We start from the raw sequence: 27,523 nt of genomic DNA on the forward strand, positions 1-27,523 counted from the left end.
GGTAATTAGGGACACCATTCCAAAGAAGGGATTTGGGTCGTTTATTGAGATATTCGAATGGTTCTTTCGTATTTCTCTGACTGGGGTTACATGGCCGATACAAAAATGTCCAAAACTGAAAATCATGACTTTGAAACGAAAAAAAAGTCCCAACTTTAAGTCTTAATGGCACTTCTCTTTTGCGTATTTTAAAGTGAAAATTTCAGAACTTGATGGAGTTTTTGTCGGACTGAACCTTTTCTGGTTTTTGTTTGAACCGGATGGATGGTTTCACACAAATTCATGTATTTATTCTACTTGCTTCATTTGCAATACTCGGTCCTCAGTGATATTAGGTCATAAAGGCAAAGTACCCTGCGTATCGAGGCTTTAACCCTTAAAATGCCAATTTTATACAGAAATCAAACTTTGGGCACGACTCACTGGAGGGGGAATGTATCAAACTGGCAGCATGCCATTTGGAAGTGCCCCACATATGAGCGATTAAAATCGGCTGCAACGGTAATTGATCGTTGGTTGCATCGACTTGCCTCCATCACCTCCGGTCATACAACAGAAGAAATACGAGTAATCTTCATCTACCAGTATCAATATAAACAGTAATCACAACATATAGTATTGTTGTAAACAGAATTAGTATGTCATGAAACTATTCCATTGATATCACTGTATTATAATCTTAAACTTTAACACGTATAACGTGCTTCTTAATGAGCTAAGGTTCACACCACGACAAGGCCAACTCAACAAAATGGCAGACATATGGCAGAGGACTCAATGCTTTCTGAACAGGTGACGGACAAATGCAGGATATTTCTGAAAACTCAGCAAAGCATTTTAGACATGTCTAAAATGCTTGGTCAGTGACCTCTTATGCACGCCCAATTAAACAGAAAGTGAGTATAGCATTTGGAGACGGAGGTAATTCCCTCATCACACCAAGTCATATGAACGGTAGTTGATAAAACTTGGAATCAGTGAAACCATGTAACCTGTGCTAAACCATGGAATAGTCAGTACTAAACCGTGGATTCACTGCAAGTACCGCGTGAAATCGGGTGCGTTCCTTCCACAATTTTTACCCTTCCAACTGCCAATCTCGTCCCAGCTGACTTTATTGATAGCAATTTGCCAGTAGTTCCAGAAACCACCTTTTTGTGGAGGATGACGTCATCATGGAATGCATTTGAAATGCGTTGTTCAATGAAAGCAAAATAAAGGTTTTGTGATTGTTTTGTATTCCATATACTAAAATAAAACGTTTTTATTAGAAGAATCATTTTGTATATAAAATGCTCTGATTAAGCTTGGTAGATAGGACAAATATGTACACGGGAATCACTAAAAAAAATTGTCCGCTTAGAACTGGTGACATCACGAAATTATCTCTACATCCCTCGATGTGTACATGAAAATGTACGAAATCGCTCACTGTGAAGGAATTCGTTCTCATTTTTCATCTCCAAACCCGGCTGAAACCTTCGGTAATAAATCTTTTTATACGTTTCTTGTCATGTTTAATATGATGTACGGATAGGTGCCAACCGGTACTGCATGATGTAGTCAATCTTCTCTGTATCACCCTGTATGATCACACCGCTCCGTAGTTCAAATAGGCCCCGTGTTGTGGCGTAGTAAGCGGAGCGCTGATTGGTCCATATTATGGGTGTGTGGTGGGCGTGTCGTGACGTGCATGCCCATATTTGGGAGATCAGTAATGTACACTGGAGGCGAGGTATGACTGGGTTGTTCTAAAATATTGATTGTTGAATCGGAAATGCGACTGATTTCTAAACTACCGTCAAATTCCGATCTGATCATGTAAAAATAAGCTCCAAATATTGATTCGTAAATGGCATTATTTCATGTTTTTATGCATTTTTAGGACTGATTCCATGGTTTAGCACCGGTAACATGGTTTCACTGATTCTAAGTTTTATCAACTACCCATATGAACAGCTGATACATTGGTGATTATCTCTCTGAAGCCCAAATACATGCTGGAAATGCCTTATAAAAAACAGATTGAGGCCACTTCCCTCAAACACGGTGCCAAATGCTGTGTCCCAAAATGTTCATCAGCAATGCGCCAACCAATTGGCCTTAAAGGACGAATGACATTTTGAAGGGCATACCGAGCTGTAGGCTGCCTGGTCAATTTCCACTCTGATGTAGCAGCCAATTATGTCAATCCCGAAAAAGAACCTGCGTGCAGCGATCATTTTTGCGCGGGTCGATGCATTAAAAACGCGCTGCGTGATGGCGAGAACATTCACTGTGAAGTTACTGTGAAGGCACTGCTTGTGGTGGTTTCAATTCTTTTATCAAATTCGCTATATTATCATACCAGACATTTATGATAATCCAAGGACTTTAATTTGCAATTTTAAAACAAATTATTTTGCGTCAATCTTCTCTCAAGTTTCACTTACTCGTAAACTAAGCAGTTAAAAAGCCGTCACATTTTCCCAGCAGACCAACTTTATTAAAAGGTGGAGATGATGCTCAAATATTTCCATATCTGTGATCAATTTAAAATTTTGCGATAAAAGCAAGATCACTGTCCACACACACTGACCACCACATTTCTATTTGCTCATGTGTTAGCGACCATACTAAGCTGCAGTAATATATATTGCCTAGCACTTACACCACCTGAAAATGGACCACCAATCTTGGTTCGGGAACCAATGCCGCACCATCGAAAATCCACCAAGCGCTTACACCAGCGCTGCAGCTAGTTATAAACCCGGCTACAGATGGCGCGCAAACAATAAATTGCATGCGCAGAAAGCGCCATTTCGAAAGCGCCGCCTGGAGCCGAACAATCTAACTAGCTAATTGCCGATCCATTTGCGCGTACACCACGACAAAGCCGAGCTTTTAACAAGCCGGGCGAATTTGGACCATCAAGCTTGGTGGGACAAATTCGCTCGGCAATTTGTATCGGCAATGGATTGCCGAACCAATTTGTCGCGGCAATGTGGTGGTGTAAGTGCAATTGGTCCACCAATATTTCGTGGTGAAAGCGCTTACACCACGAAATATTGGTGGACCGCTCTGAGGGGTCCTAATGAATCCATCTTGTCAGGTCCAACTTTTTGTTGACCCAAGGGCTTATCTAAAAACAGGTCTTGGGGCAAACCATGCTTTGTCAACAAAATACCTTTTGCTTTGTGGTTATAAATGACGATTGTCAGATTAATTTTGTTCCATTCTTGGTTGTAGGTATAACTGAATGGCACCAACATGTGGGTTTAGAAGGTCTAAGTATGCATTAAGACAACAATTAATCCAAAAAAATCGATTTCAAGCAATGTGGTTCGTTTTCTTTCAACTTTTATTCCCAGACCACGCCCATCCAATAAAAACGAAAATCTTCGGGAATCTTCGGCGATGACGACAACAAAGGAAGGCCGAGCGATCTCTCTCAGGAATATCATGGCGGTGCAGTGCATTTGCATGTGAATAGTTTCTTGCGATATCATACGAAATATCAATTGATATGGTGAATAGATGTGTTTTGTACGGCTGTAGTGCCACGGCCGATGCATCGAGTGCTCTTTCGACGCATTCATTCCCGAAAAAACCAGCAATTTGACGTCATTGGGTGAAGTTTGTACAAACAACGAGAGCGGATTTGTGGATCCGAAACCGACCAACACTTCGGCCGTAGTGTGCTCAAAACACTTCACTGACGATTGTTTTGAAGTACCATTATCGTTTGCCCAGAACGAAAGTGGTTTTCAGAAGAAGTAAGCACATTTTGATTCTGTAGCCCTAATAAATTCCTAGACGACGCTATCGAAATATTATTGTGTTGAATACTACGGTTATGTGGGCATGTACTGTAGGCTACATCATGGTTAAACCATAGGCCCCTGAATGCTAATTAGCGGGATTATCGGGCTAAACAATGGGATTAGCTAGGAAATAATATATAGGGAGTTAAAAAACTAGTTTTTTAACTCCCTATATAACTCCCTTTATATTATTTCCTAGCTAATCCCATTGTTTAGCCCGATAATCCCACTAATTAGCATTCAGGGGCCTATGATAATATACATAAGCCAGGCCTGACATTGACATGGTATTCATGTAGCCTAGGCCTCTTCACTATACATGTAGCGAGCTACAGCCAGCCAGTGGAGTCGGCTGTAGCCATGTAGGTTGTGCATATGCATAGGGCCTTGCATGCAGGCAGGCATGGTCTAGTAGTCTTGTGTGATGTGTCATATGACTTCGTTCAATGGTTATGATATTTCCACTTGGCACTCAACTATATGTTCTTGTTAGACAGTTTGCAAAGCAAACCATGCTCAATCGCATTGTATTGATAATACACCATGACTTTTTAAGGTGCCGAAGATTGAAGAAAGATGCAGTGCCTACCATACCTTCTAAAGAACCTTCCCATGAAGCGTGTATCATCAGAGCCTATTTCTGTTTCATTAAGGCACTGAAGTTTTTGAGAAGCTGGTAGACATCCTCTTGTCGAAGAGGTTGATCAAGTCTGTGAGGAAGCTTAGTCCAGATGGGCAGACATCTACACTGGAGGGGTACCATGCCACAGTCATACATTTTGCACCAAAAATGTATCACTTTGGATACTTAGGCATGAAGAGCAGGCAAGTCTCACTCACAAAAGTCTTCATGTTTGTCGAGCTTTCAAATTATTGTACCCATCAACGTAGTTTTTTAAATCTTACATAAGCATAAGCATACATAATTATGCCAAACTGACTGCTCACATTCACATGTTAATATGTTTCTACTTGTAGGCTACAGTTAGCTGGACTCCACTTCAATGAGAACAGTGGCAGGGACCAAGCCAAACTCAAGAATGGGGAAGAACAATTCAACATTTCATTCCCCAAATTCAAGAAGGGAGACTTTTCAGTGAAACGTGTTCTGACCAAGTGCACATTCAGTAAGTGGGTATTATTTTTTTCTCAAAAAATAGGCCAGGTGAAGGAATCTATGATGTTCACCTGCGGATGAGTACCATTTCCAAAGTAAAACTACAGGGTGGTCCATGAAAAGTGTCCCTAGCCAGTCTTTCAAGTGAGATGGGGAAACGCTTCAAAACATCCTGTAATTAGAATGTGCTGGCAGTTTTCAAATGAACACATGTAATTTGAAATATTGACCAGCCCCTTTTCCTAGTTCACCGCTGACTAATTGCTGTTCATCACCACAACAACTGTCTTTTTTCAGACTATGTGACTGAACTTCAGAAAGAGGTGTGCAGAATCATCCGAGCTGGAGAAATCTGTCAGAATGAAGAACCCCCCCACCCCCACTTTCCAGTGCCTTCGAACATCCGGATAAGCAGGAAGCCATCAACAAATACCGGAGTGGAAAACGCTACGTGGAGCATGTGGGGAAATAACTTGTGTTGGACTTCTAGATTCCAGTGTAAACTGTATGTGGTGGGAGCCAATTTGGTTTGACGATCATCAAGTTGAAGCTATCACAAATTGCATCCCCGGCCTTGGGCCTTGTCATCATTGATTTTGTACGGGTCCTGTTTAACAAACATAACATCACCAGTATTGGCATTTTATATGAGCAATGTATTTAAAATTTGAAACTTCAAAATTTTGTACAGATGAACAAATACATGCAACTGAACACAATATTTCTTGTTCGTCAATGTCATTGTACTTATAGTCAGTGTCTTGTCAGAGTCCAGGTGATGAAAACCTCTGAATTCAGCATCCTCCTCGAGTCCGGGGGCATGAACTGTGCCCTTATCCGACTCACTGCACATGATGGCAAAACCACACGGACATCCCGCCCCAGAAACCCCCAACCACCTCGCTAACTGTCTGTAGCTTATGTGCCGCATCCTCTTCTCATACGGCCCATCATATGCTGCCTGACCATACTGCTGTCTATATTGAAGCCAGGCCACCTGCAGGACATGATGGTCCAGGCAAACTGACATGAATCCTGGGTGTTGGATGATACATGTCGTCCCCTCGGCCTCTATCTCTGCCATCTTGTCTTGGACCCTTTGGATCTCGTGGCAGCACGTACATTCATCCTCTTTTTGCTGGATCTGACAGTTGTCGCAGTGGCACCTGAAATGATAGCAATATAGGCCTGTATTTATCATATCAGTGACAGTGACATTGTAGTCATGAGTAATAAGCAGTGTCATGATAGTAGTACTTGGTCGACTTTATTCACGAAGTAGGTCCACGCAACGTTAATAAGAGTACACAAATCGTTTGTGAGTTGGGATTGAACAAAAGGACACCCGCAAACGGACAATAGCTCATGCACTGCGTTAAGTCATGAGGCCTTTGTGAATATGGTATACGGTACCGGTAGGCTATAGTCTTATAGATAGTTGGCGATGGTACTGGTAGGTAGGTAGGCTCTTCATTTATAGTGTTCAGTGGGTGACAGTGCTTGAAAATAATGGCCTCCGTCTCCAACATGCTGGGCACGGGTGTCTAGATAAAACAATAAAACTGTAAAATTCCATACCAGTCAAGATTATCTCGCCTCGTTGGCCGCTGTTCTTCTTCTGCTACTACAGCTGCCTGCGCCTGTACATGCTGATGCTGTACTTCCGCTTGTTCAGGTATGGGTTCAAACATGTAGGATTCTATCGGTCCAGGAACTAGCTCTGGATCCCCAACATCGCCGAATAACTCATCAGCATCACCACTATCGTAATCGGCAGCAAGAAATTAGCTGAGAGCAGACGATGAAGTACTGCAATCGCTACAAATTGATGAAGAATCGCTTTCGCTGTATGCATTCGCCATGTTTTGTTTGGTTCTGATATTCCTGAGATGCCTGAGATGACGTCACTTCCTGTCTGGCCGACGAGTGATTTTCGTTTTCGCAGGTGGCGGGATTTACAATTTACAAAAGCTGATTATGCTGAACCTGCTAAAACTACGTATCCTAAGTGAACACCCATGAGCGCTCCCTTCATGCTTCATTCAGTTTGGGGCGGAATATTCTTCCGACATGACTGGAGCATTCACAGGTGTCACCTGTTCCCGAGGGTGGGCGGGTGGGAGTGTTGAAAAATGGATTATCATTCTTTGGTGTTTTGCCATACGGGGAGAGATTCCCTTACCCAAGAATGATGCAGTCTTCAGTTTCAACCTAACCAAGTTTTGGCCTCCTGCTTCCTCACGAAAGAATGACTGGACTACGAGAATTACGCAGGTAGCGCCGTCTGGTGTTAACTTAGGATAACTACGTATCCTAAGTGAGACAAGACCACAATTGATTTTTTAAGCCTTTTAGCAGTTAAATTGTCAATGTTTGACCGCGACGCATCAAAGAACGCGTGGTGTTGTGAATCTGAAATTTAGATTATGTTATTCCGGACAGTCGGGCAAGTAAATGGTGAAAAATAAAATGGTGATTGACCACGGAAATTTTTTTTTAATCGACAAATTAGACAGACTTTGATATTTCCACTCTTTTCAGCCAACTGGCAGAAAAAACTCAAAACACGCCCCCTATTACCCAATTAGCAAAATTCGAAATTAATTTTTTCATCAAATAATTTTTTTATATCTGTAGACTTGCCACAACAAATATTTTTTCAATACCTCTCCAAATATGTACTTGAGAGTAAAAAACATGCACTCATCTAATAGATAGGCCTGGACCCTCCAACCTATGAATATATATATTAGTGGTCTTGTCTCAATGAAGGTACATTTCAGGGGTTAACATTTTGAGATTTTTTTCAAACTAATGTACATGACATCCCACAACTCTCCAACAAAGGAAAGTCATATCTGGACATTTTTGGAGAAATGAGAGACATTTCAAAGAGTGGTACAACTGTGCCAAAGCGACGAAAGAGGACAAAATCGACAAAAAGTCATGATTTTGCACCCAACAGCACCAAATTCAAAGACCTGCCCTGGCCAGAATAAGCAAGCTATGGAGCTGAAACTTTAGGAAGTGATTTAGGAATATCTTTGCTGCTTAGGGCACAACTTTCAGAATCAAGGCCTAGGTAGTTTCAAAGAAATTACAAAATGAATGGCAACACAACAAGACTTGTAAAAATGAAACCGAACTTAGACCGGGGTTAGGTTGACTCTTATTTGGGTCAAATTAAGTTTTTTTCTCATTATTTTGGCTTGTTTTGACCTTAAATCATCAGCAATACAATATTCTAAATGAATTAGAGTGATTTGAGCACATTCAAATTTTTCACTATATTGACCCAAAATGTAGTGTAAATAGAGACAAGACCACAATTGATTTTTTAAGCCTTTTAGCAGTTAAATTGTCAATGTTTGACCGCGACGCATCAAAGAACGCGTGGTGTTGTGAATCTGAAATTTAGATTATGTTATTCCGGACAGTCGGGCAAGTAAATGGTGAAAAATAAAATGGTGATTGACCACGGAAATTTTTTTTTAATCGACAAATTAGACAGACTTTGATATTTCCACTCTTTTCAGCCAACTGGCAGAAAAAACTCAAAACACGCCCCCTATTACCCAATTAGCAAAATTCGAAATTAATTTTTTCATCAAATAATTTTTTTATATCTGTAGACTTGCCACAACAAATATTTTTTCAATACCTCTCCAAATATGTACTTGAGAGTAAAAAACATGCACTCATCTAATAGATAGGCCTGGACCCTCCAACCTATGAATATTCATTAGTGGTCTTGTCTCAAGTGAACACCCATGAGCGCTCCCTTCATGCTTCATTCAGTTTGGGGCGGAATATTCTATCCTTCCTTCCACAAGTAGCTAGATGTTGGTCCCTTTGTATTAGCATTGAGAGTAAGTTTCCGTCTACCCCGAACTAAGTACCCCATCCTGAGGAAAATTTCTCTCAATTCTAAGACGAAAGAAAAGACAGCGAGATGATTTTTTCATAGTGGTTTTTATTTCAAATTGACTGAATGAATTAATATAATGGTGCGTAATACGATACAACTGATTTCAAGCTTACCGGTACACAGAATATTCAAACTAAACTAACACAGATCAAATTTAGACCATCATGCTGCGAGGCCTTTACTCCAACTTATACATGTATATGGTTGGTGATTAGTTTTGTTTTTATTTTTATCTTTTATTTTTTATTTTCTTTGCTTCTTTGCACGAGTGCTAGTTAGTGAAGACTTTTAGAATTGGGGTGCTAGTTCTACAACCCTAGTGTTGCTGCGACATGCCCAGTCCCCGAGGACGTTTGAGGACCTAACTCTCGGGATCTTTATATTTTTGGATTATTCTATACTTTTCAGCCAGTTGTGAAATAGGCCTGAAGATGAACATTGGAAGATGAATAGCTTTTTCCTAAGTTTCACTCAAACAGATGCCATGAAATTTATTGTCTAGCTATCCAGTCTGAATGCTGACTGAAGACACTTAAAGTCCACAAATTCATTATTTTGGCCTTGGTTAATGCTGGACATGGCCTTGGCAAGGTCGTTTGCCTGGTCGACCTGTTTGCTGCGCGTGTAGTGGTTTACCGAAGAGTCTGAGAACCATCCAACGTGACGTTTTATTTGTTGGTTTGCTGAGGGGTCTGGTCTAGCTAATGCCCTTAAGGAGATGGCACAGCCTGCCCTAATGCTGTGTGGTGTTTCGCCTTCGTCCAAGTTCAGAGTAGACAGGTAGTGTTTTAACCTGTCGTATATCGCCTCGTATGATAGGGGTTTGTCTTCAACTTCTCCCAATTGGTTTATTGGTCTGAAGAGGTAACCGTGGGAGAGGTTTATGTTCAGAGATTGAGTCAGTTCAAAATACTTTTCCAATGCTGCCACCGGGCATATCATTTCATCTTTGCAGCGAAAGAGGGAGAAGACGTTTGTTTTGTCTAGACGGAATGTTTTTCCCCAGGTGTGTTTTATCATATAGCCCGATTTAGAAGGGAGGGACTTTACCTCTTGCGAGAGCATAATGCCAGCATCATGGGCCCGATCTCCGCCAAAAAACATCATTTTAAATATCGCTTGGTCTCGTGCCAAGATATATTTTGAAGTCGGTTTTTGTTGAGTATCTGACAGACGTCTGTCGATATACATGGAGATCAGAGCCAGCTTTTTTATAAAGAGCGGCACCGCCTGTTTTGGGCAGGAGTGTGCGATGCTCTGTTCGTTCTTTATTTGTTTCAGGAAATCAGCGACCTCCTGTGAGTTTGCTGGGTTACTGTTTTTTTCAAAAATATCCCAAAGTTTCTCACGACCCAATTCCTTTTGGAAAATTCGTTTTAGTTGGGAAATTTTCCCCGCTACTGTCCCGAATGCTAATCTCCTGGGACATTTACAGCTAGGATTTTTTGCCGTGATTTCCGGGCAAGAAGTGCTATGCACTATGGTTTTCCCGGTGTTGTCTTTCCACGCGAGATAAAGGCATATATCATATGGGGTGCAGCTTTTTATATCCTTGCCAATTTGTTTAACGAAGTAGTCCAAGTCTTGAAAAAGCTTACATTTGTTTCTCTGATATGCTGTGGCCTGAAAACTGCGTTTTATCGATTGTACCCTTTCGTGCAGCCTTGACAGATTAATTTCAGCACTGGCTTTCTGGAACTGAATTTTGAGAAAGAAGTTTACATTTCACTTTTTATTTCGCTTTAAGTAAGTTGAAACCTTGCCAAATAAAGGTTGTGTGTTATAGTGCTGGAAATGAAACCGTTTTGGGATGGGGCAAGGATACATTCTTCACCTTTGTGAGCCAGTACGGATAATTCTGCATTTCTTTCAAGGTTAGGCCACCATGGCGGTAGGGGTGAGATATGTGGTATGACCAGAGAGAGTCTGATTGGCCTTTGGCATTCTTCTAGAATGAACTTTATTAGTGGGCCGGCCATTGCGTGTGGGGGAAAACAGTTGTAGTTTTCTTTTGGATCCAGAATTTGGGCAAAACAGTTCACTCCCGCGCTGCCTGGTAGAGGAAACGGAGTGTAATGTGGCAGGGCTTCGCCCTTGTCGTCTAATTGTACATTTGAATCGAGGGACATTAGGTCAAAGGTGTGTGGTCCGTATCTGTTTTGTACTATTTTCCATTGATGTGGAGACAACATGGAATCGAGTTTGGACAGCTTGCGTGAGGGAGTGTCGGCCGGATTTTTGTTTGATTGTACGAAAAGAAGTTTTAGGTCGCAGTTTGCTGATACCGTGATTTCAAATATTTTCTTTAGTAACCTGATTAGGTTTATGTCTTTTGCACCTTCGTGCTCCCATGCTTTCAGGAGCGCCATGTTGTCCACGTATGCATCTACCCTTTTGTCTTTTAATTGATTTGAAACTGAGATCAACGTATTGAGAAGGGCTTCAGCTTCTTTGAGGTGAATGGGTCTGCTGTCTTCTTTGGGAAAGAAGTCGCCAATTTTCATCTCGCCAATGACGCCACCCCATGCGAATTTTGAAGCGTCTGAGGCAAGAGTGATTGAAAAGTGTCGCTCTTTTCTCCAGGGAAGCAGACGAACATTTTCCTCAAATATAAACTTCCACGCTTCGATCTCTTCTCTCAGTTTGCCCGATATCGGGATTGGTCTTGAAGATTTGCCTGCCACAGAGATGGCGACAGCCATTTCTCTGATGAATAGTTTTGCGCCTGGAATGCATAGCTGGAAAGATATGCATTTCCCCATAAACCTTTGTATGATCTTAATGTGGACCGTGGACTGAGCGAGCAATGTGTTCATGAGGTTTTTGAAGGATTCTAATTTCGCGGTCGGAATTGAGAAATGCATTTCCACCGAATGAAGCAGAAAGCCAAGATGTTTTAGCACTTGAGTAGGAACCCAGATTATTTTATAAAAGGCGAAAGTATATCCTAGCAACGAGAGGGTGGCGGTGGATGTGTATAAGGATATACCCGTGCTATTGAATTGGGATGGGGATTTTGTTACTTGCGAGGGGCCAAGGAATCTGTCGTCTAAGTACTGAAACGTAGTTATGCCCCTAGTCCTTAAATATTCTGTAGCCTGCATGCCTGTGGTTTGGTAGATATATGGACTCAGTTTGAATCCAAAAGGAAGGGTTGTGTGAATGAAATACCAGCCACCCCATTCTATTCCGAAATAGGTTTGGGAGTTTTCTGATAATGAAATGCCGTCGTAGGCGGATTTTTCGTCTGTACTTGCCATGAAATCTCCCTTGGAGATTTGTTTCTGAATAATGGGAAGTGTTTCTAAGTTGAAGCTAATTGGGGTTATGAATAAGTTAAGAAATCTCTCATCGTGACACAGCCTGTTTTTGTTGGTTTGTGGAACCATAATCAAGGGCATTACTAAATGTGGTGGATTTACTTCTCCAACTTTCCCCAACAGTCTTAACGACCCATTCTTCAATTTTTCAGTAATTTGTTGAGTGATTTCGGCCTTGAATGATTCACAGGATTTGTGATTGTTGAAGATTTCTGGAGGAGGAGTGTCATTATTATAAGACTTCCCTTTGAAGTTTCCTTTGAAGTGTTTAAAGTATTTCGTTATGTCTACACCGTTGTTTATCCAATCCATCACGAGTTTGGACGAGTCATTATCAACTGAGTCAGTAACAAATTTCCAATTTTCTTTTTGAGAGTGCAACATGCCAGCAACAAAACTATTTGGATCTCTGAGAGGAAAAGCTTGTAGCAGTGTTTCCCAGTTGCTTTCTGTGAGGTCTTCGTTTTCAATTGGTAGTTTTTTCTCGGGTGGAGTGGGGAGGGGGTGTCCCCTGCAATTTTTCCATGTCACTTCGTTTTTCTGTGCTGATGCTTTTATGGGGTCGAAATCGGGGTTGGTTTCCCATTCGGGGATTACCTAAAAAAAAAACAACCAAAAAAGAAAAAATTGTTATTATTGTTATCATTATTATTATTATTATTATTTTATTTTATTTTATTTTATTTTTTTCTTTTTGCAGGGGACACCCCTTACCCCACTCCCGCGAAGCGTGTGCTTCTGGAGCTTAGGAGCTCCTGGAAGTGAGATTCGGAGAGTCCTTGATTATTTTGGGAAGGACCTTTGAACTATTTTTATTTATCTATTTATTTTTTTTTTCTCTAGTGTCTCAGAGGGAAGGTTCTAATTTCCCCATTAGTTTCTTGTTTAAGAATTTTATCTTTCTTTCAATTTTTCATGATCGGTTATTTTTCCTCAGAATTTGCCGATAAAGCCGCGATTTTTGGGCATTTATCCAAGAAGTGTTCCGTGGATTTACAGACATAGCATTGCCTTGGCCTTGGGTTTCCTCGACTAATACTTCCCCTATAGAAATTGTTCCTACCCCTGTTTTGGAAGCCTCTCCCCCACGTTGGACCATTAAAATTGTTGCCATAGTGTGGTGGAGGGGCCCACCATCTTTGAGGTTGCCAGTAGTTGTTCGGGCTTGAAGGGTTAGAATTATTTGTGAATTCATTATTTGAATCTTGAGTTGAGACTACATTTGTTGAGGGCGAGGACACTTTTTTGCTGATTTTCAACCAACTGTCAACGCTGGCATTTATTTTCTTAGCTACATCCGTACCAATCAATTTTATGACTAGCCCATGCAACGGGACTTTCATGTTGTCTTTAGCTCTGACGGCCTTGAGGGCCATTTTAAAGTGTTCTTTCTCGGCATGATTGTGAATCACCGCAGTGTCGTATAGCACTTCCAATGCTGCTATAAGGGCCGAGTTAGTGGTGGTGATCCTGTCGGCTAATGCTCTCACCTGTGCTAGAGCCGTGTCCACTGTAACCTTTCCGGAGGTTTCCTTCCACGTTTTCATTTGTTGCTCTAAAACAGCAAGTCGTTTTATGCTTGTGGCATCCGCACTTTCCTCTGTTTCAGCCTGAAATTAATATGAGCAAGTAAATCCACATGCCTAGGACGATTTTACCTAACGTTTAGTGGTTTAACATTCTGATTGTTACTTTGAGTATGATGGTGTAGAGTTGTTGGCCGAAATTTGTTTCATGGGAGTAGAATTGACCCGGCTTATGTTCTTTCAGCTTCCATTTATAAATGCCGACAAGAATTCAGTCTAAAGCTTGAATGGGCTGTCCCTGATCTGCAAGCGTTGTACGATTCCTATTAACCACCATCATCCCATTGAGCATTTATGGACTTGCAAGTCTGTTTTAACCGAGCCCGCTTAACGCAGTTTTTTTTTTTTTTTTTTTTTTTTTTTTTACTCACCCTTTTTTCCCCTTTATGAGCTTCCTCGTCAGGCTTGGCCTTTTCGTTTTGGTCCTTCTTCCCTTGGGGCTGTTTTTGCTTATGTGCTTGCGTTGGCGTAGGCATAGAAATTTTTTCGGTGGTGGTTCCGACGGGCATTCCCGGCAGGGTGGCCTCTTCGTTTGCAAATATGATTGCCGCATGACACACTAGTCTCCTGTTGTTCATGTTGTCTTCTAGCCCTATAGCTTGCAGATAACCTGTGGCGATTAAATTTTTTGTTAGAGTAAGAGTATAGCTTGGCCTATCCCGCTGTATTTTTAACGGATCTCATTTGCTCCTAAAAACCGTGAAGGTGCCTGCCGATCCATAAAATCAATTATGCGGCTTTAGTTCAGACTTTACATGAGGTAAAGACTCGATATTTAGTTACCAATCTTTTTTCATAAGGCTGTTTTCTTTTTCTTTTTCTAGGTTGCCATTTATTGATACCGAGATTTTTTAAAGAAATTTGTTTGCTTACCTCTAGGTCAAAGGCTGTTAATTTTTTGAATTCTTGAAATAGTTCGGCCGGACTGTAGCTGTGGAGAAGCTGTTTTTCTTTAAACGAAGCTAGGAGCTCAGGTGCACGGAGTGATGCTTCAATTGCTGTCTCGTCATACGCCCGGACTTTCCCTATCAGTTGTAGCAAGTCCTTCCCGTGAAGGTTAGCGTTCGCGTTCAGCCACAGGCGTGGCTTCAAGCTGCTTGCCTGCTGCTGGTCATCGTGGCACGCCATGTTGACTGTTCTCCAATACGAGTAGAAGTGAGGTCGTCTGTGTTGGCTGTCGACATTTGAGGGGAAAGATTACGTCAATCTTTTCATTCCCTTGAAAGGGTTGACTTGAACCCTCCTGCCTGATGCAATGGTGTGGAACCTATCCATTCAGCGCTTGCCTAGGACGGAGTGCGGTTATGCCTACCGTTTGTGCCAGGAGTGATGTAACCATTTAATAAATTTGAGGCTCTTTTGCGTGCTTTATGTCTATTGGGCGTTGGTTGTTTTATTAGGTTCCAATCAATCTTGTCCGCCCTATCCGCGTGAATTTTCACTGGGACTTAGAAGTCCTGGATAAGAGGGACAGACCAATTAGAACCGAGGCTTTGCCTATAATTTCAAAAACATTTCCTCTTTTCTGAAGCCTTCATGAGCAGTGATGCAGCGCTTTGAGCGATCCTAATGGATCGGATACTGCGCTATACAAGACTCGTTATATATATATATATATATTTATATTATATTACAAGTTATTCTCCAAGTCTGACCGCCCGGCAGACTATTCTTGGCCCTTCTGAAGATAAGATTAATAAGTAAACTCTGTGGAAAAAAGGAACAAATTCTGTGGGCCCTCCAACATATCAGAATTAAAACATTGAGTTGAGAGGTGAGCTATTTAAACAATATTTAGCTCTTTAAACAATAAGAATCGAGTTCATACCGATAGTCACCCAGACATTTCGAGATCGAGAATTGCTCATTTACGGTACTCTCCTTTTCATTATAGTTCTGTCTGAGCACCAAGCAGACTTATAGATTATGTTTATTTTTGGTTCGAACACCCAGCGAACCTGATTATATTTTCTAATGTCTGATCCACCAAGCAGACTAGACTATTTTATCTTCAGTGCGATCCAGCGGATCTCTGATTATTTTCTCTAATGTCTGACCACCCAGCAGACTAGTTTATTTCATATCTTTGGTCCGATTACCAAGCGAACCACTTATTATTTTAAATACTTTTTGTTACAAGTGAGGTCCTAGATAAGGTCTGCGCTGTTCGCTTCCTCACGAAAGAATGACTGGACTACGAGAATTACAAGGTAGCGCCGTCTGGTGTTAACTTAGGATATCAATCATGTTGGGATATCAGTGTATACCTTATTTAGTTAGTAAACCTGCCCTTATATGAAAAGAATGGTTTAGAGAAATCAAAAGCCGTTATACCTTTAACAAATCAGTATCAACAAAGTTAATTCAGCTTGTATTTTAAAGAAAGGATTGCACAACGAGACGCTCATGTGGTAGCACTTACGAGTAATCCCTAGTAAGCATGTAAATCAGCGACGGCACGTGGCTCGTTGCGCAGCACCTCAACACTGTGACACAAATTTAAAAACGGCCGCCCAGCAGCCGGACAAATCATCTATAGCGTGATCAACGTTTTTTTCCACAATTATGCGCACAAAATGTCCATATTATTAGCAGGAATGGCAGGGCTGGCGAGGCATATCGCAAAAGTTATTGCCAGTCATGCCAATGGCAGATGATGATTGTAAGCTTGTAAGCAACAGTGGGATGAATATTGTTTCCACTCGTTGGAATATTATTATTTTGCAGAGCGCCGCGAATATGCCCGAAAATGAATTGTCTTTTTTAATCATCAATAGAAATCCCTGGTGCAGATAGTGCATGTTACTTCAAAGGTAACCCTCTCAGGGTAGGATGACGGACTATTTTTCTATCAAGACGCACGATCTTCAAAATATCAGTGAGCTATTAAACGCGCAAAAAAGGGTCCGACATGTCCGAAGGAGGTGTGATGTCATAAAAATAAATGTGCGTGTTGAGGTGTTTAAAGTCTGCGCAATGCAGTTCGCGTTTACAATAATATCTGGTTGACATGCCTGAGCTGCTCAATTCCATTTGACTTTGTACAAGTTGTTGTTAACTGCCATGTTGGGAATTTCACATTTATCAGTGAGAACTGTTAGAACGGATGTGACCGGCTTCGAGTTCGAATTCGAAGACTTTTATGCATTATTACTTTTAGTTTAAACTAAAATAATTCATTGCTTATACATCAAACACACACATATTGCCTGAAAGAATATATATTGACACAATCTTCTTCTTCTTATGATTTGTCAATGGATGATAACGGCTTTTGTCTGATAAGCAAGAACCTAGTTCATACCGTTTTGAAAATAAATAAAATTAAAAGCGTTGGTTATGTGGGCGTACATTTGTTGCACGTTTTGTCAAAGTTGACGGGTGTTGTGACAACAAATGTTACGAGGGTAACAAGCGGACATTTACTCGGGACATGCCGTTTTCGAAACTACCTGTGAGAAAAACGATAGAAAACGATACTTTTCGAGTCCTTTTGTATTCCACCGCACCTAATTGCGATAACATTCGAGTCTTTTCGATACTTTTAGACCCCTACCTGCGGTTTAAATAGATGTGATAAGAATGTGGGTTTGCGACACTTATAACGTATTGCAGAACTGAAATAATTGCTCGTTCTGAATACCTCTCGAACTCTGTCGAAAAAAATCGAAAATACTTCTCAGGCAAAAGCATTAAAATTGTTGGTCATTTACGATCGTTTTCGGTAATATTCGACAGGGATTAGACCAGCAATCACAATAGAATTAACTGTTTCGATTTTCTTCGAAACTTTCCGAGTTCTTGCCAAGCATGGCTCGCCAAGGCCGGGTCGAATTCCGTAAGATTTCCGAGAGACGGTTTAATGACCGTGAAGCATTTCGAGTGATTTTCGAGTGATTTCGAGACCGATGCAGATTCCGAGAGTTTTCCGACAGAAAAACGAGAGTTGCTGTTCATAGTGTCATTTGAAACCTTATAACGAACCCATCCTAGAAAAAATATCTGATATACTCAACATATGATTACATAACAATAAATTGGATATTAGTAGAAGTTGATAAAAGAAATTTAACAATTTAATGATAATTGTAAGATACTCATTGAACATACATGTTTTATTGTGTTCTGATGAAAACTTCAAAAGATATTCAGATATGAACAATTTCATTATATCGGAATACACGCTATGACATCACTAAACTAAATCTAAGCAGCATATCTTTATCCGTATACCAGTTTTTCCCAACGATGCCTGCTGGATCTCCAACTTTGAACGCCCATATATAACTCTCCCAATTTTCTATATTTTTTTTCATGAAATAAAGAGCAATTTAGTCCTACTCCACTTCCATTAATCCTAATCAAGTGCACCACAATTGGTCATTGTGCTGGGAATTTGAAAGCACGCTTGCGCTGTCTCAATATGACGTACATCAGTAATAACTATATGCCGACGTACGTGCATTTCACCAACAGGCTAATAACATTTCTCATACATGAATAAATACTGTACGTCCTAATGTGACAGCGCCATTAAGTTGGGAAATTGTGTTTTTGATGACTTTTAACGAAATGTTGTTGTGTTCATCTGGTAATATGAGATTCGCACTCATGTCCGAGTTAGTTGTAACGGTATTGGCGTCCAAGAGTTAAGTGGAAGCGAATATTTCTTATGGCTATTACAAATATACATGTACAGACTGATGTAATATAACTCCAAATTTGATAAAGCGCAACGTATAGCAAAGAGTGAGTGCTAAACTGTGATTTGATATAATAAGAATTTACCAAGCGAGTGTGTGTTTCGAGTGGAAATATCACACGAGTAGTTGTCTTGGCCCAAGGAAACCCACTCGACCTGCATGCGATCTCGGGGGTTTCCGAATTCATACATTCGAGATTTCAGTCTGCAAATACACGTATTTGCGAAAGGTAGTAAGTGATAGTTGTAGTAATGTGTGTTCAGGTTGATGACGAAACTGCACCCGTGCAGTGTTGCCCCGCTGAATAGCCCTGCGACTGAATTCTGCTGTTTTCTTTGCTGCGTGTTTACAACTGTTCGCTGTACATTATGCAGAGTGTGGTTGACCTTTTTATTTTTTTTAATTTCATTCAGAACGTAGATACGTCATCTGCACTCACACGGCACTTGGAGGGTATTTTCTTTAGAGAGTGTTCCTCACCCAAGATGGGTTGCATTTTCTTTGCGTGCCATTACGTTTCTGTGCAATTTGAGGTTATTGGTCAAGTGACTAAAAATTTAGACAGCGACCAAAATAAGAGTCCATCGCAAGCTTCTTTCTCATCAGCACTTGGACATTTATCCTCTCTTGTCTAATCACCTCCATAAATCAGCATTTGAGACACGGTCATACAATTTGATCTTGATTTGATATTTTACCATATTAACATCTATTCACATACAAAACTCTGGATCGAGTTTGCGCGTGCCTAGACTCAGTAGTGTCTTCATATTTTCCAGGATGATTCATCAATGGAAGCCCAGTTCCATGAACATTCGGCTCCTCCAAAATGTGAGAAGAATGATAGTATCAAATACCATAATATTTCGACATCTGCGCATGATTTTGACAACGCTCATAATGAAGAGGTAAGTTGGGTGGCCTCTATTTTGACTCGAGTTGGACGAAAAACGTGCAAAATGTATGAAGCAAATATCGCATTACCTAGGAGAGTGATACGCCCATGTAATTTAGATATCTTAATCACACGAGGAATAATCTCGTGTAATCCCGACTCTAACTGATGAAAGACACTTCCCCTTTCATGCCTTTTGCGTCATTTTCATTGTAGTCCTTTGTTACATCAGGTATCGTTTGACATGTTAGAGAGTTTTTCCCGAATGTGTGCGATGTGGACGCGTCCCGTTAACAGGACGAATAATCTATGTTAAAATGCGTTTCCAAGGTGTTTGCATGAGGACAACCACTTCGTGTTGTATCTCATTGGAAACACCTGATTTTTCCTCTTTCTGCAGGATGTTAAATCTGGTGTTTTATTACTTTGAATAAATCATAAGTGTCGCATTGGCTCCTTTCTCTGTTTCCCAACCACTGTGGATATTTTGCCAATTTAACCGGAAAAATCACGGAAAAACTCTACATTTCTGGATATTCAACTCATACAGTGACCAATCCCGTGAAAGACAGTTGCTTGAGCTACCCATCAAAAACCAAAAAAAAATTAAATCGAGGGGGTCAACCATTGCGCTTTTGAAATATATCGAATTATATTGAATCATGCCCAAGTGAGCGAAAAACGCATCAACTATCACTGGACGGCATTTCAACACACGGCTGACGCACATCCCAAGTTCAGTTTACACATAAGTCGGCATCAGCAGTAAAATGCGTACATGTATTTTCTTGTTATCAACCAATTGAGCGCTCCAGCTTTCAGATATTCCCAATAACATGTCTCTAGCAAAACAATTGATACATCAACACTGACATGCACTGCATGATGAGCATGAAATCATGGTCATGAACTCAAACGTTAGAGTCCGGGAGCTGAGCGACTTTTATTTAACATACAGGCTACAAATGATTTGAATATGTTGTGAGATAAAGTATGCCTACCTGACCATAGAAACCAAATTCTTCAATTTTTCCAGTGGTGGGCGACGTAGACCGACTGTAGGAGATAGAGGGGTTAGCATTTGTGTTAATGTCTTCATCATTGGACCACGAATGGGAGCTCTTTACAGGAGCACAAGGATCGATGTACACTTAAATCTTAAACGGTTGAATTAAGACCCTATAAAGATAGAAACATGGTGCCTCGGAGTGAGATAAGCAGGTTTTTAAATGCCCCCTTGATATGTTATAGGAAATCACGCCTTGGTTTCTATGGAAATCAAGGCAAAATACATAAACAAGTCGTTTCCACCCATACTGCCACTTAAAAACAAATAAAACATGCTTATCTAATGTTTCTATCTGTGTGTAATACATATATAGGGTCTAAATCCAACCGCTCAAGATTTACGTGTACATTGGTGCTTGTGCTCCTGCACTAGCTGTGTTTGTCAGAGATTAAGTAATTGAGCGTTTGTACGAGACATGTACGAAATAAATGTTCGTAGTAAGTGATATTCAGAATTATTCCAAAACCCTTCAAATAGTCCTCAAAAATGTATGAAGGAAGGACAACTTTTCTGTTGCAACTTATTCATCTCACAGATGATATATGAATGAAAGAGGAAATGGCCACTCTGGCGAATTGCTTGTCCTTGCTTGCCGAGTATCAGGCAGGCTTCCAGCTTGTCGTGTTGGTCTGTCTTAGGAAAGGCAAAAAGTTATTCACTTTTGGGGCTGTCACGCATAGCTGAACTTATGCCAACTTATGTGAATTTTCATCAACACGCTGGTGCACGCTGATATGACTTTGCGGTAGGTTTGGTGTAAGTTGTACACATTAAAGGGCATTTAGCAGAGTGCAAATGTTAAATGGGATTTTATTCTGCATAAAAAACGACCAAAAACAATTGGGTTAATTTAATGCATTTTTTTTCATGAACATATCTTAGAAATTGAAAAGTTATGAGAGGTCAAGGTTAAAGATTCAGCAAGACTCATTAAAAAAAATAGACTTCTAGATAATTGTCATAACAATTGTTCCAATGTTATTCTTGAAATACTAGCTATGTACTTCACATACCATTATGACTGCATGAATTGATTACATCATGGCGTGATTATGTTGCATAACAGGGATAATAAAGAAATCTAGTTATTTCAAAACACTTCGGGTTTTATCTGAAAGCAGATGACGAACCCCATCATGAGAGAAATTATCTGATACTCAACATATGGCCATTACGTAACGTGGTAAGCATCTGGTTACATAACAATTAACTTGGATATTAGTAGAATGTGATCAAAGAAAATTTAACAATTTAATAATAATTGTGAGATACTCATCGAACATACACTATATATACGTTTTATTGTGTCCTGATGAGAACTTTAAAAGATAATTAAATGTGAAAAAAAATCATTCAATCGGAATACACGCTATCACATCACTTAACTAAATTTAAGCAGCATCTCATTATCTGTAGATGGTGCCTGCTGGTTCTTCAACTTCGAACGTCCATATATAACTCCCTCAATGTTTTTCATGAAGAATAAAAAGCGAACTAGTCCTACTCCACTTCCATTTTGATCTTAAGAAAGTGCACCACAAGATTTCATTTTGCTGGGTATTTCAAAGCACGCTGGCGCTGTCACAATATGACGACGTATAGCACTACTTTATGCCAGCGTATGTGAATTTTCACCAACTAGCTAATAAAAGTTCACATACATGAATTACTACTAGCGCCATTAAGTTGGGAAATTGTGTCTTTGATGACTTTCAACGAAATGTGGTTGTGTTCATCTGGGAATATGAGAATCACACTCATGTACGTTTTAGTTGTAACGTAACAGTATTGGCGCCCAAGAGTCAATTTGGAGCGAAGATTTCTTATGGCTATTACAAATATACATATACAGACTGATGTAATATAACTCCAAATTTGATAAAGCGCAACGTATAGCAAATAGTGAGTGCTCAACTGTAATTGATATAATTTAAAGTGTTTGTTTTGAGTGGAAATATCACACGAGTAGTTGTCTTGTTTCACGGAAACCCACTCGACCTGCATGCGGTCTCGTGGGTTTCCATATTTATGGGCACCGGACTCACAGTCTGGGGACCATATTGATATCACTCATGTTCTGGTTTCTTTCTTTCTGTTCAAATTCCACAAACATTATTGCGAGTGTTCTCCAAAACAGCTAAATAAACCAAAAATCTATCAGCCCGATACCACCAAACATAATCCCATCTAGTGTACGTCGCAAAAGACTTTTCAAAATTCATATCATTTCGATGACTTTAAAGCGTTTTTATGCTCCGATTTTCTGATTTTTTGGAAAATCTCCTAAGCGATTCAGTCAATCACAACTACTAGACCACGCCCGTTTTGGTGACGTCACGTAACACGATTTCGATTCGAAGACATCACTTAAACCCGAGTTCAATCCGAGTGTTAGCATTATCATACAAAACAGTTAACTCGGCTTATAACTCAGCTTACTCGGTTCACGCATGCGCATATGAAGCCACGGGCAGACCATTGATAGATTGGTTACCGATGAAGTTATCGCATTTACATTTCGTGCTGGATTTCCTTCTCTATAAGGCACCATCCATTTAGTTCATACGCACCTAACCCCTCATTTTCCCACCCTCCCCCTGTACACACCTTCTTCGCTCTCGTCATAACCCCCTCCCCGTCTACGCATATGGATACCATCATCAGGCACCACCGCTTCCTCCACAATCCTGGGGCCCATCAAATTTGTTGGTAAGCAAATTTCTCAGTCTAGTTATACATTTGAGATTTCAGTCTGCAAATACACGTATTTGCGAAAGGTAGTAGGTGACAGTTGTAGTAATGTGTGTTCAGGTTGATGACGAAACTGGACCCATGCGGGGTTGCCCCGCTGAATAGCCCTCTGACTGAATTCTGCTGTTTTCTTTGCTGCGTGTTTACATCTGTTCGCTCGACGATATGTGTAGTGTGGTTGACCTGTTTATTTCCTGGATCTGCTGGCATTGTGTTTACTTAACTTACACCCATTTCGTCATTGACTGCTACTCTCCAAGCGTTTCTATTATATTCAAATACTGCTCGATCTAGTGGCCTACCACGTTCGTATACAATTTCCTCATTATCATTTCTAATGAATGGTTTGAGCCTCGCACTAGTTGCACCACCTCACCACGAGCAAACCCCCCTCTTTTAAAGAATGTCAAGCGACGTTATTTTTTTCCGCGCCAACGCAACAATGACTTTCAATTAACTCCCCGTGTCAATCATTTGACGTCACGCCCCACGCGCACCTGATTGGTCGAGATACAGCGCGTCAATAACAGTATTTTTTTCCAAGAAGGAAACCGTAAACGATGGATAAACTGACGAAATACCGCACAACTGACTTATAACAGTTCCAAATATCATCAGGATATCGAAATTAAGGTAGTTCTTTATCACCTCATGCAGGTTTTGACCGATGTTATAAAACTTTATGCACGGTATACCCGATTATAAAACGTAGCCCAAGACCTCGTGCAATATTTTCCCCGGTCAAAAATAGTCCAGGTTACGCCTTTTGTCGAAAAACGGACCGAGCTGCCTAAAGAGGTAAATTTATCGTTCGCAAGTCCATAGTTTGTGCCAAAAACAGAGTGTAACGATAGGTTGACCTAATGACGAAAACCGCACGTATTTTAAATGCGTAATTTTGGAATGACAAACTTTTGAAAAGAGACCATCAGCTTGGCCCTGGTCCAAGGTCATTGACCCGTAGTGTAAAATACATGGTAAACAAAGAGTTGTACATCTTCCATGGAGCACTTAAATTTTACTTGACGTCAAAGAACCTTAAAACAGCTCGAATAAAATTTGTATAGACACAGTTGGAACTAAACTATGACTTAGAAAAAGCGACCAGATAATTACCTGGGACCTGTTTCACTAAAGCTTAATGGAGTTCCTTTAGGCCTAAAGGCACGTTAACGACGTTCCTTAAAGGAACTAGCCGTTTCATAAAGCTTCCATTAACTATCTACGTTAATGGTGGCTTTAACGAGTGTTTCAGGTTGTGCCATTAACCTTCCTTTAGTTAACAGAGTTCCTTTAAATCTGAAGGAGGTTCGGGGCTCCTTCAAGCTTCCTTTACGAGTTCTTTCTGCGTTCGGACGTCGAGCAGAGTGGACGTGCCATCATGCTGCGCTTAATACGAGAGCGTGAGAGACGCGCTATTCGGCGGGAGAGGATATTCCGTGATCGATTTGACCCGATTGATTCGATGCAGGAGGATTTATTTATGAAACGATACAGATTTCCAAAAAACATTTGCATCGATTTTTGTAGAGAGCTTTTGGCGGAGCTTCAGCATCCGACAGAGAGGAACCACGCCCTTACTGTGTCAATGCAAGTATGCACTGCGTTGCGTTTTTTTGCCAGTGGCAATAACCAGTCGAGTGTTGGGGACAATCATCACATTAGTGTGTCAAGCGCTTCACGATGCATAAATGCAGTTTCCTCTGCTTTGGCGGCTCGTATCGATCAACACGTGTACTTCCCGAACAATCTACAGCATGTGAAGGCGAAGTTTTTCGAAAAAACGGAATTTCCCCGCGTGATTGGGTCGATTGATGGGACCCACGTCCGCATCAGCAAACCAAGCATCAACGAAAATATATACGTGAATCGAAAGGGGTTTCACAGCATCAATGCGATGCTTGTGTGTGACTGGGACATGATAATAAATAACTGTGTAGCCCGTTTTCCTGGTGGAACACACGACTCCTACGTCCTTCACAGTTCAGCACTAGGCCGAGAATTCGAGAGAAATCCACCAAATGGTTGGCTGTTGGGAGATTCTGGGTATCCTTCCAAGAGATGGATTATGACACCTCTTGGTAATGCTCAAACACGACAGGAAAAACATTATCAACGGAGGCAATGTAAAGCTAGGAGCATCATTGAGCGTTGCAATGGACTGTTGAAGCAACGCTTCAGATGCCTCAGGAAGGAGCTACATTACACTCCTGCAAAAGCATCTATGGTAATTCAGTCTTGCTGTGCTCTTCACAATGTTTCCGTCAGATACAAGTTGCCAGTCTTACATGATCCGGATAGTACAGACGATGATTCCTCTGATAGTGATGCTGGGGATGACGAGTTTCCTCCAAGGTACAATGACATGAACGGAAACCAAATAAGAGAGGAATTGGTTGCAACATTATAGACTGATTCATGGGGATAAGGGACCATCTCAAAGTAAAAGTAAAGCCAAAAATATTCGTTTATTTATCAATGACCCCCCCCCCCCCCTCTTTAAAAGTATAAAAGTGGGAGTCCTATGGCTTTAACATAGAAAATGTGACTTGTGTGGTGAAGCCACAAATTTATCAAAACAACTGAATTTGGCCCTTTGGAGCAGTGACCCCCCTCCCCCAAACTAAAAATAATAGATTTTGGCTTCACATTTATTTTGAGATGGTCCTTGAGTGATTAGAAGGAAAACTCTTGATTATGACAATAAAATTTAATGAACTCTGTTAACTCAATATTCAATTCATTTGAATACATGAACCACCTGTCTCCTGATTCACAATATACTGAGAGCTTGTAGAGGGCATGACGTACTGACTTTGCGGTACTAGATACGAACTCTTTGACAACTCTGCTTCTCGCAACAATGCTGCTCGCATTCGAACCTTTGCTTCTCGATCGAAAGTCTTTCGTTTTCAATTTCAAGTCTTTGTTTTTCGATGCTCAGTCGCTCCTCCTCAATGCGTAAGATTGGGTCATCGGGTTCAACTGTGGTCGCAGGCTTCTTTGAAGTCTGATTAGGAAAGTTGGAGGACTTGCATTTCGCTTTGCCTTTGGACTTCGGTGGTGCTGATACTGTAGCCGCCGTTTCTTCATCCTCAGTTCCCTTGTCTTCTGGCACACAAAACCTCTTGTTTTGGGAAGGTCCAAACTGGATTTTGTCTTCCAGACTGTCTTCAATTCCTAAAAGAAGTAAAAGAAATGTCCATACAGTATTGTTGTGTAATAAAATATTCTATGATAATAGCATTTTAGTGATCATTTTTTATTCATTTAATGTTTACTTATTGTGACGCAACGTCATGGCGTCATCTCACCATGCCTCTGCCGCATCTATGCTGGGCCGCACACGAGGGACCTTTTCACAATTTGGAATCTTCGTTGGGTCCAAAATGCCCCTCATTTGTGGCCAGCATAAACTTCTTTTCCTCAGGCATGGTCGCCATTATAGGAGAAACAAGCACACCTTGCCCACCCAAGGCCTCTTCTTGGTCCGAATGAAGCATCCATAACAACACGAAATCTATTTCATATGTTCCTTCTCAACAATGTCAGGGTAGAGGAGGTTGCATCTTCTTTGCAATGACGGAAGTGCTACAATATCTTCATACAAACGCCTGCTTCTGGCCGGGGGGGGGGGGCGTTCAATATGTTTTCCTAAACTTACCAGAATAACTCTCAGGTGGAAGTATCAGTGCAACCTTCTTGTCCTTCTCCGAGAAGTTCGCTGTTAGTTCCTCCAACTCAACTTCACGTGTCCCACCCCCTGTTTTGTTTATTGCCTCCTTTGCTTTCGATAGCGCCTTCGTCAGCATCTTCTTCACCCGTACAAGTTCGTTGCTCCATTTCTGGTTTATCTGCTCGATATCACGGTTATTGCTTTCGGAGTTTATGCGGGTCAGTAGATCCTGAAAAGATGTAATGTATAATTGTATATTAGATGATTGCTGGATAACCATCTCTGCTGGGATTTAACTACATAGGCCTATGTGAAACACAACCATTCAAAGGGGGGGGGGGGGGTACAACCATGGGATGCTCGCGTACACGAACCTGACTGCGCCGGGAAAATAAAGGCGTTTCCCTATATACAAGATGGGGAATTACATTGGGAATGAATACATTGTATGTGACTCCAGTATGAAAGAAATGAAACCTGAACGCGGTGGTCCATGATACATTGTGCATACGGTGCGCCAAAAATGGGGATATGATGAAGCCCTTACCTCATATAGCTTTTTCTTCTTCTCCAAAGTTACCGTCGAGCAAAATTGCGAAGTGAGGACGCCGTAGTGCTCGCCGTAAAAGTCAAGCAAGATACCGACCTCATCGTCCGTCCAATTCTTTGCTCGCC

The 27,523-nt window shown here is 40.9% G+C and overlaps 2 protein-coding genes across 3 annotated transcripts in view; both read left to right on the forward strand.

Annotated features, from left to right (window-relative positions):
- LOC135502519 (neural cell adhesion molecule 1-A-like) overlaps positions 1–27,523 on the forward strand; it is a 111,690-nt gene that overhangs the window by 69,500 nt on the left and 14,667 nt on the right. For both annotated transcript variants that reach the window (XM_064795435.1, XM_064795436.1), the window contains exon 9: positions 19,237–19,365. In XM_064795435.1, coding sequence (XP_064651505.1) covers positions 19,237–19,365 — 129 coding nt within the window. The remainder of the gene's footprint in view (positions 1–19,236; positions 19,366–27,523) is intronic.
- On the forward strand, positions 4,503–5,453 carry LOC135502570 (uncharacterized). Its single transcript, XM_064795520.1, has 3 exons — positions 4,503–4,628; positions 4,782–4,930; positions 5,218–5,453. Exons 1-3 carry the CDS (start codon positions 4,594–4,596, stop codon positions 5,451–5,453), a joined length of 420 nt encoding a protein of 139 aa, XP_064651590.1. The 5' UTR covers positions 4,503–4,593.

This window comes from Lineus longissimus, chromosome 18 (assembly GCF_910592395.1).
Source record: "Lineus longissimus chromosome 18, tnLinLong1.2, whole genome shotgun sequence".
Taxonomy (NCBI): Eukaryota; Metazoa; Nemertea; class Pilidiophora; order Heteronemertea; family Lineidae; genus Lineus; species Lineus longissimus.

Coding starts and splice junctions, on each gene's coding strand:
- LOC135502570 (XM_064795520.1), top strand. CDS start 4,594: ATGTATCACTTTGGATACTTAGGCATGAAGAGCAG. Junction 4,629..4,781: donor TACTTAGGCATGAAGAGCAG/GCAAGTCTCACT, acceptor TTCTACTTGTAG/GCTACAGTTAGCTGGACTCC. Junction 4,931..5,217: donor TCTGACCAAGTGCACATTCA/GTAAGTGGGTAT, acceptor GTCTTTTTTCAG/ACTATGTGACTGAACTTCAG.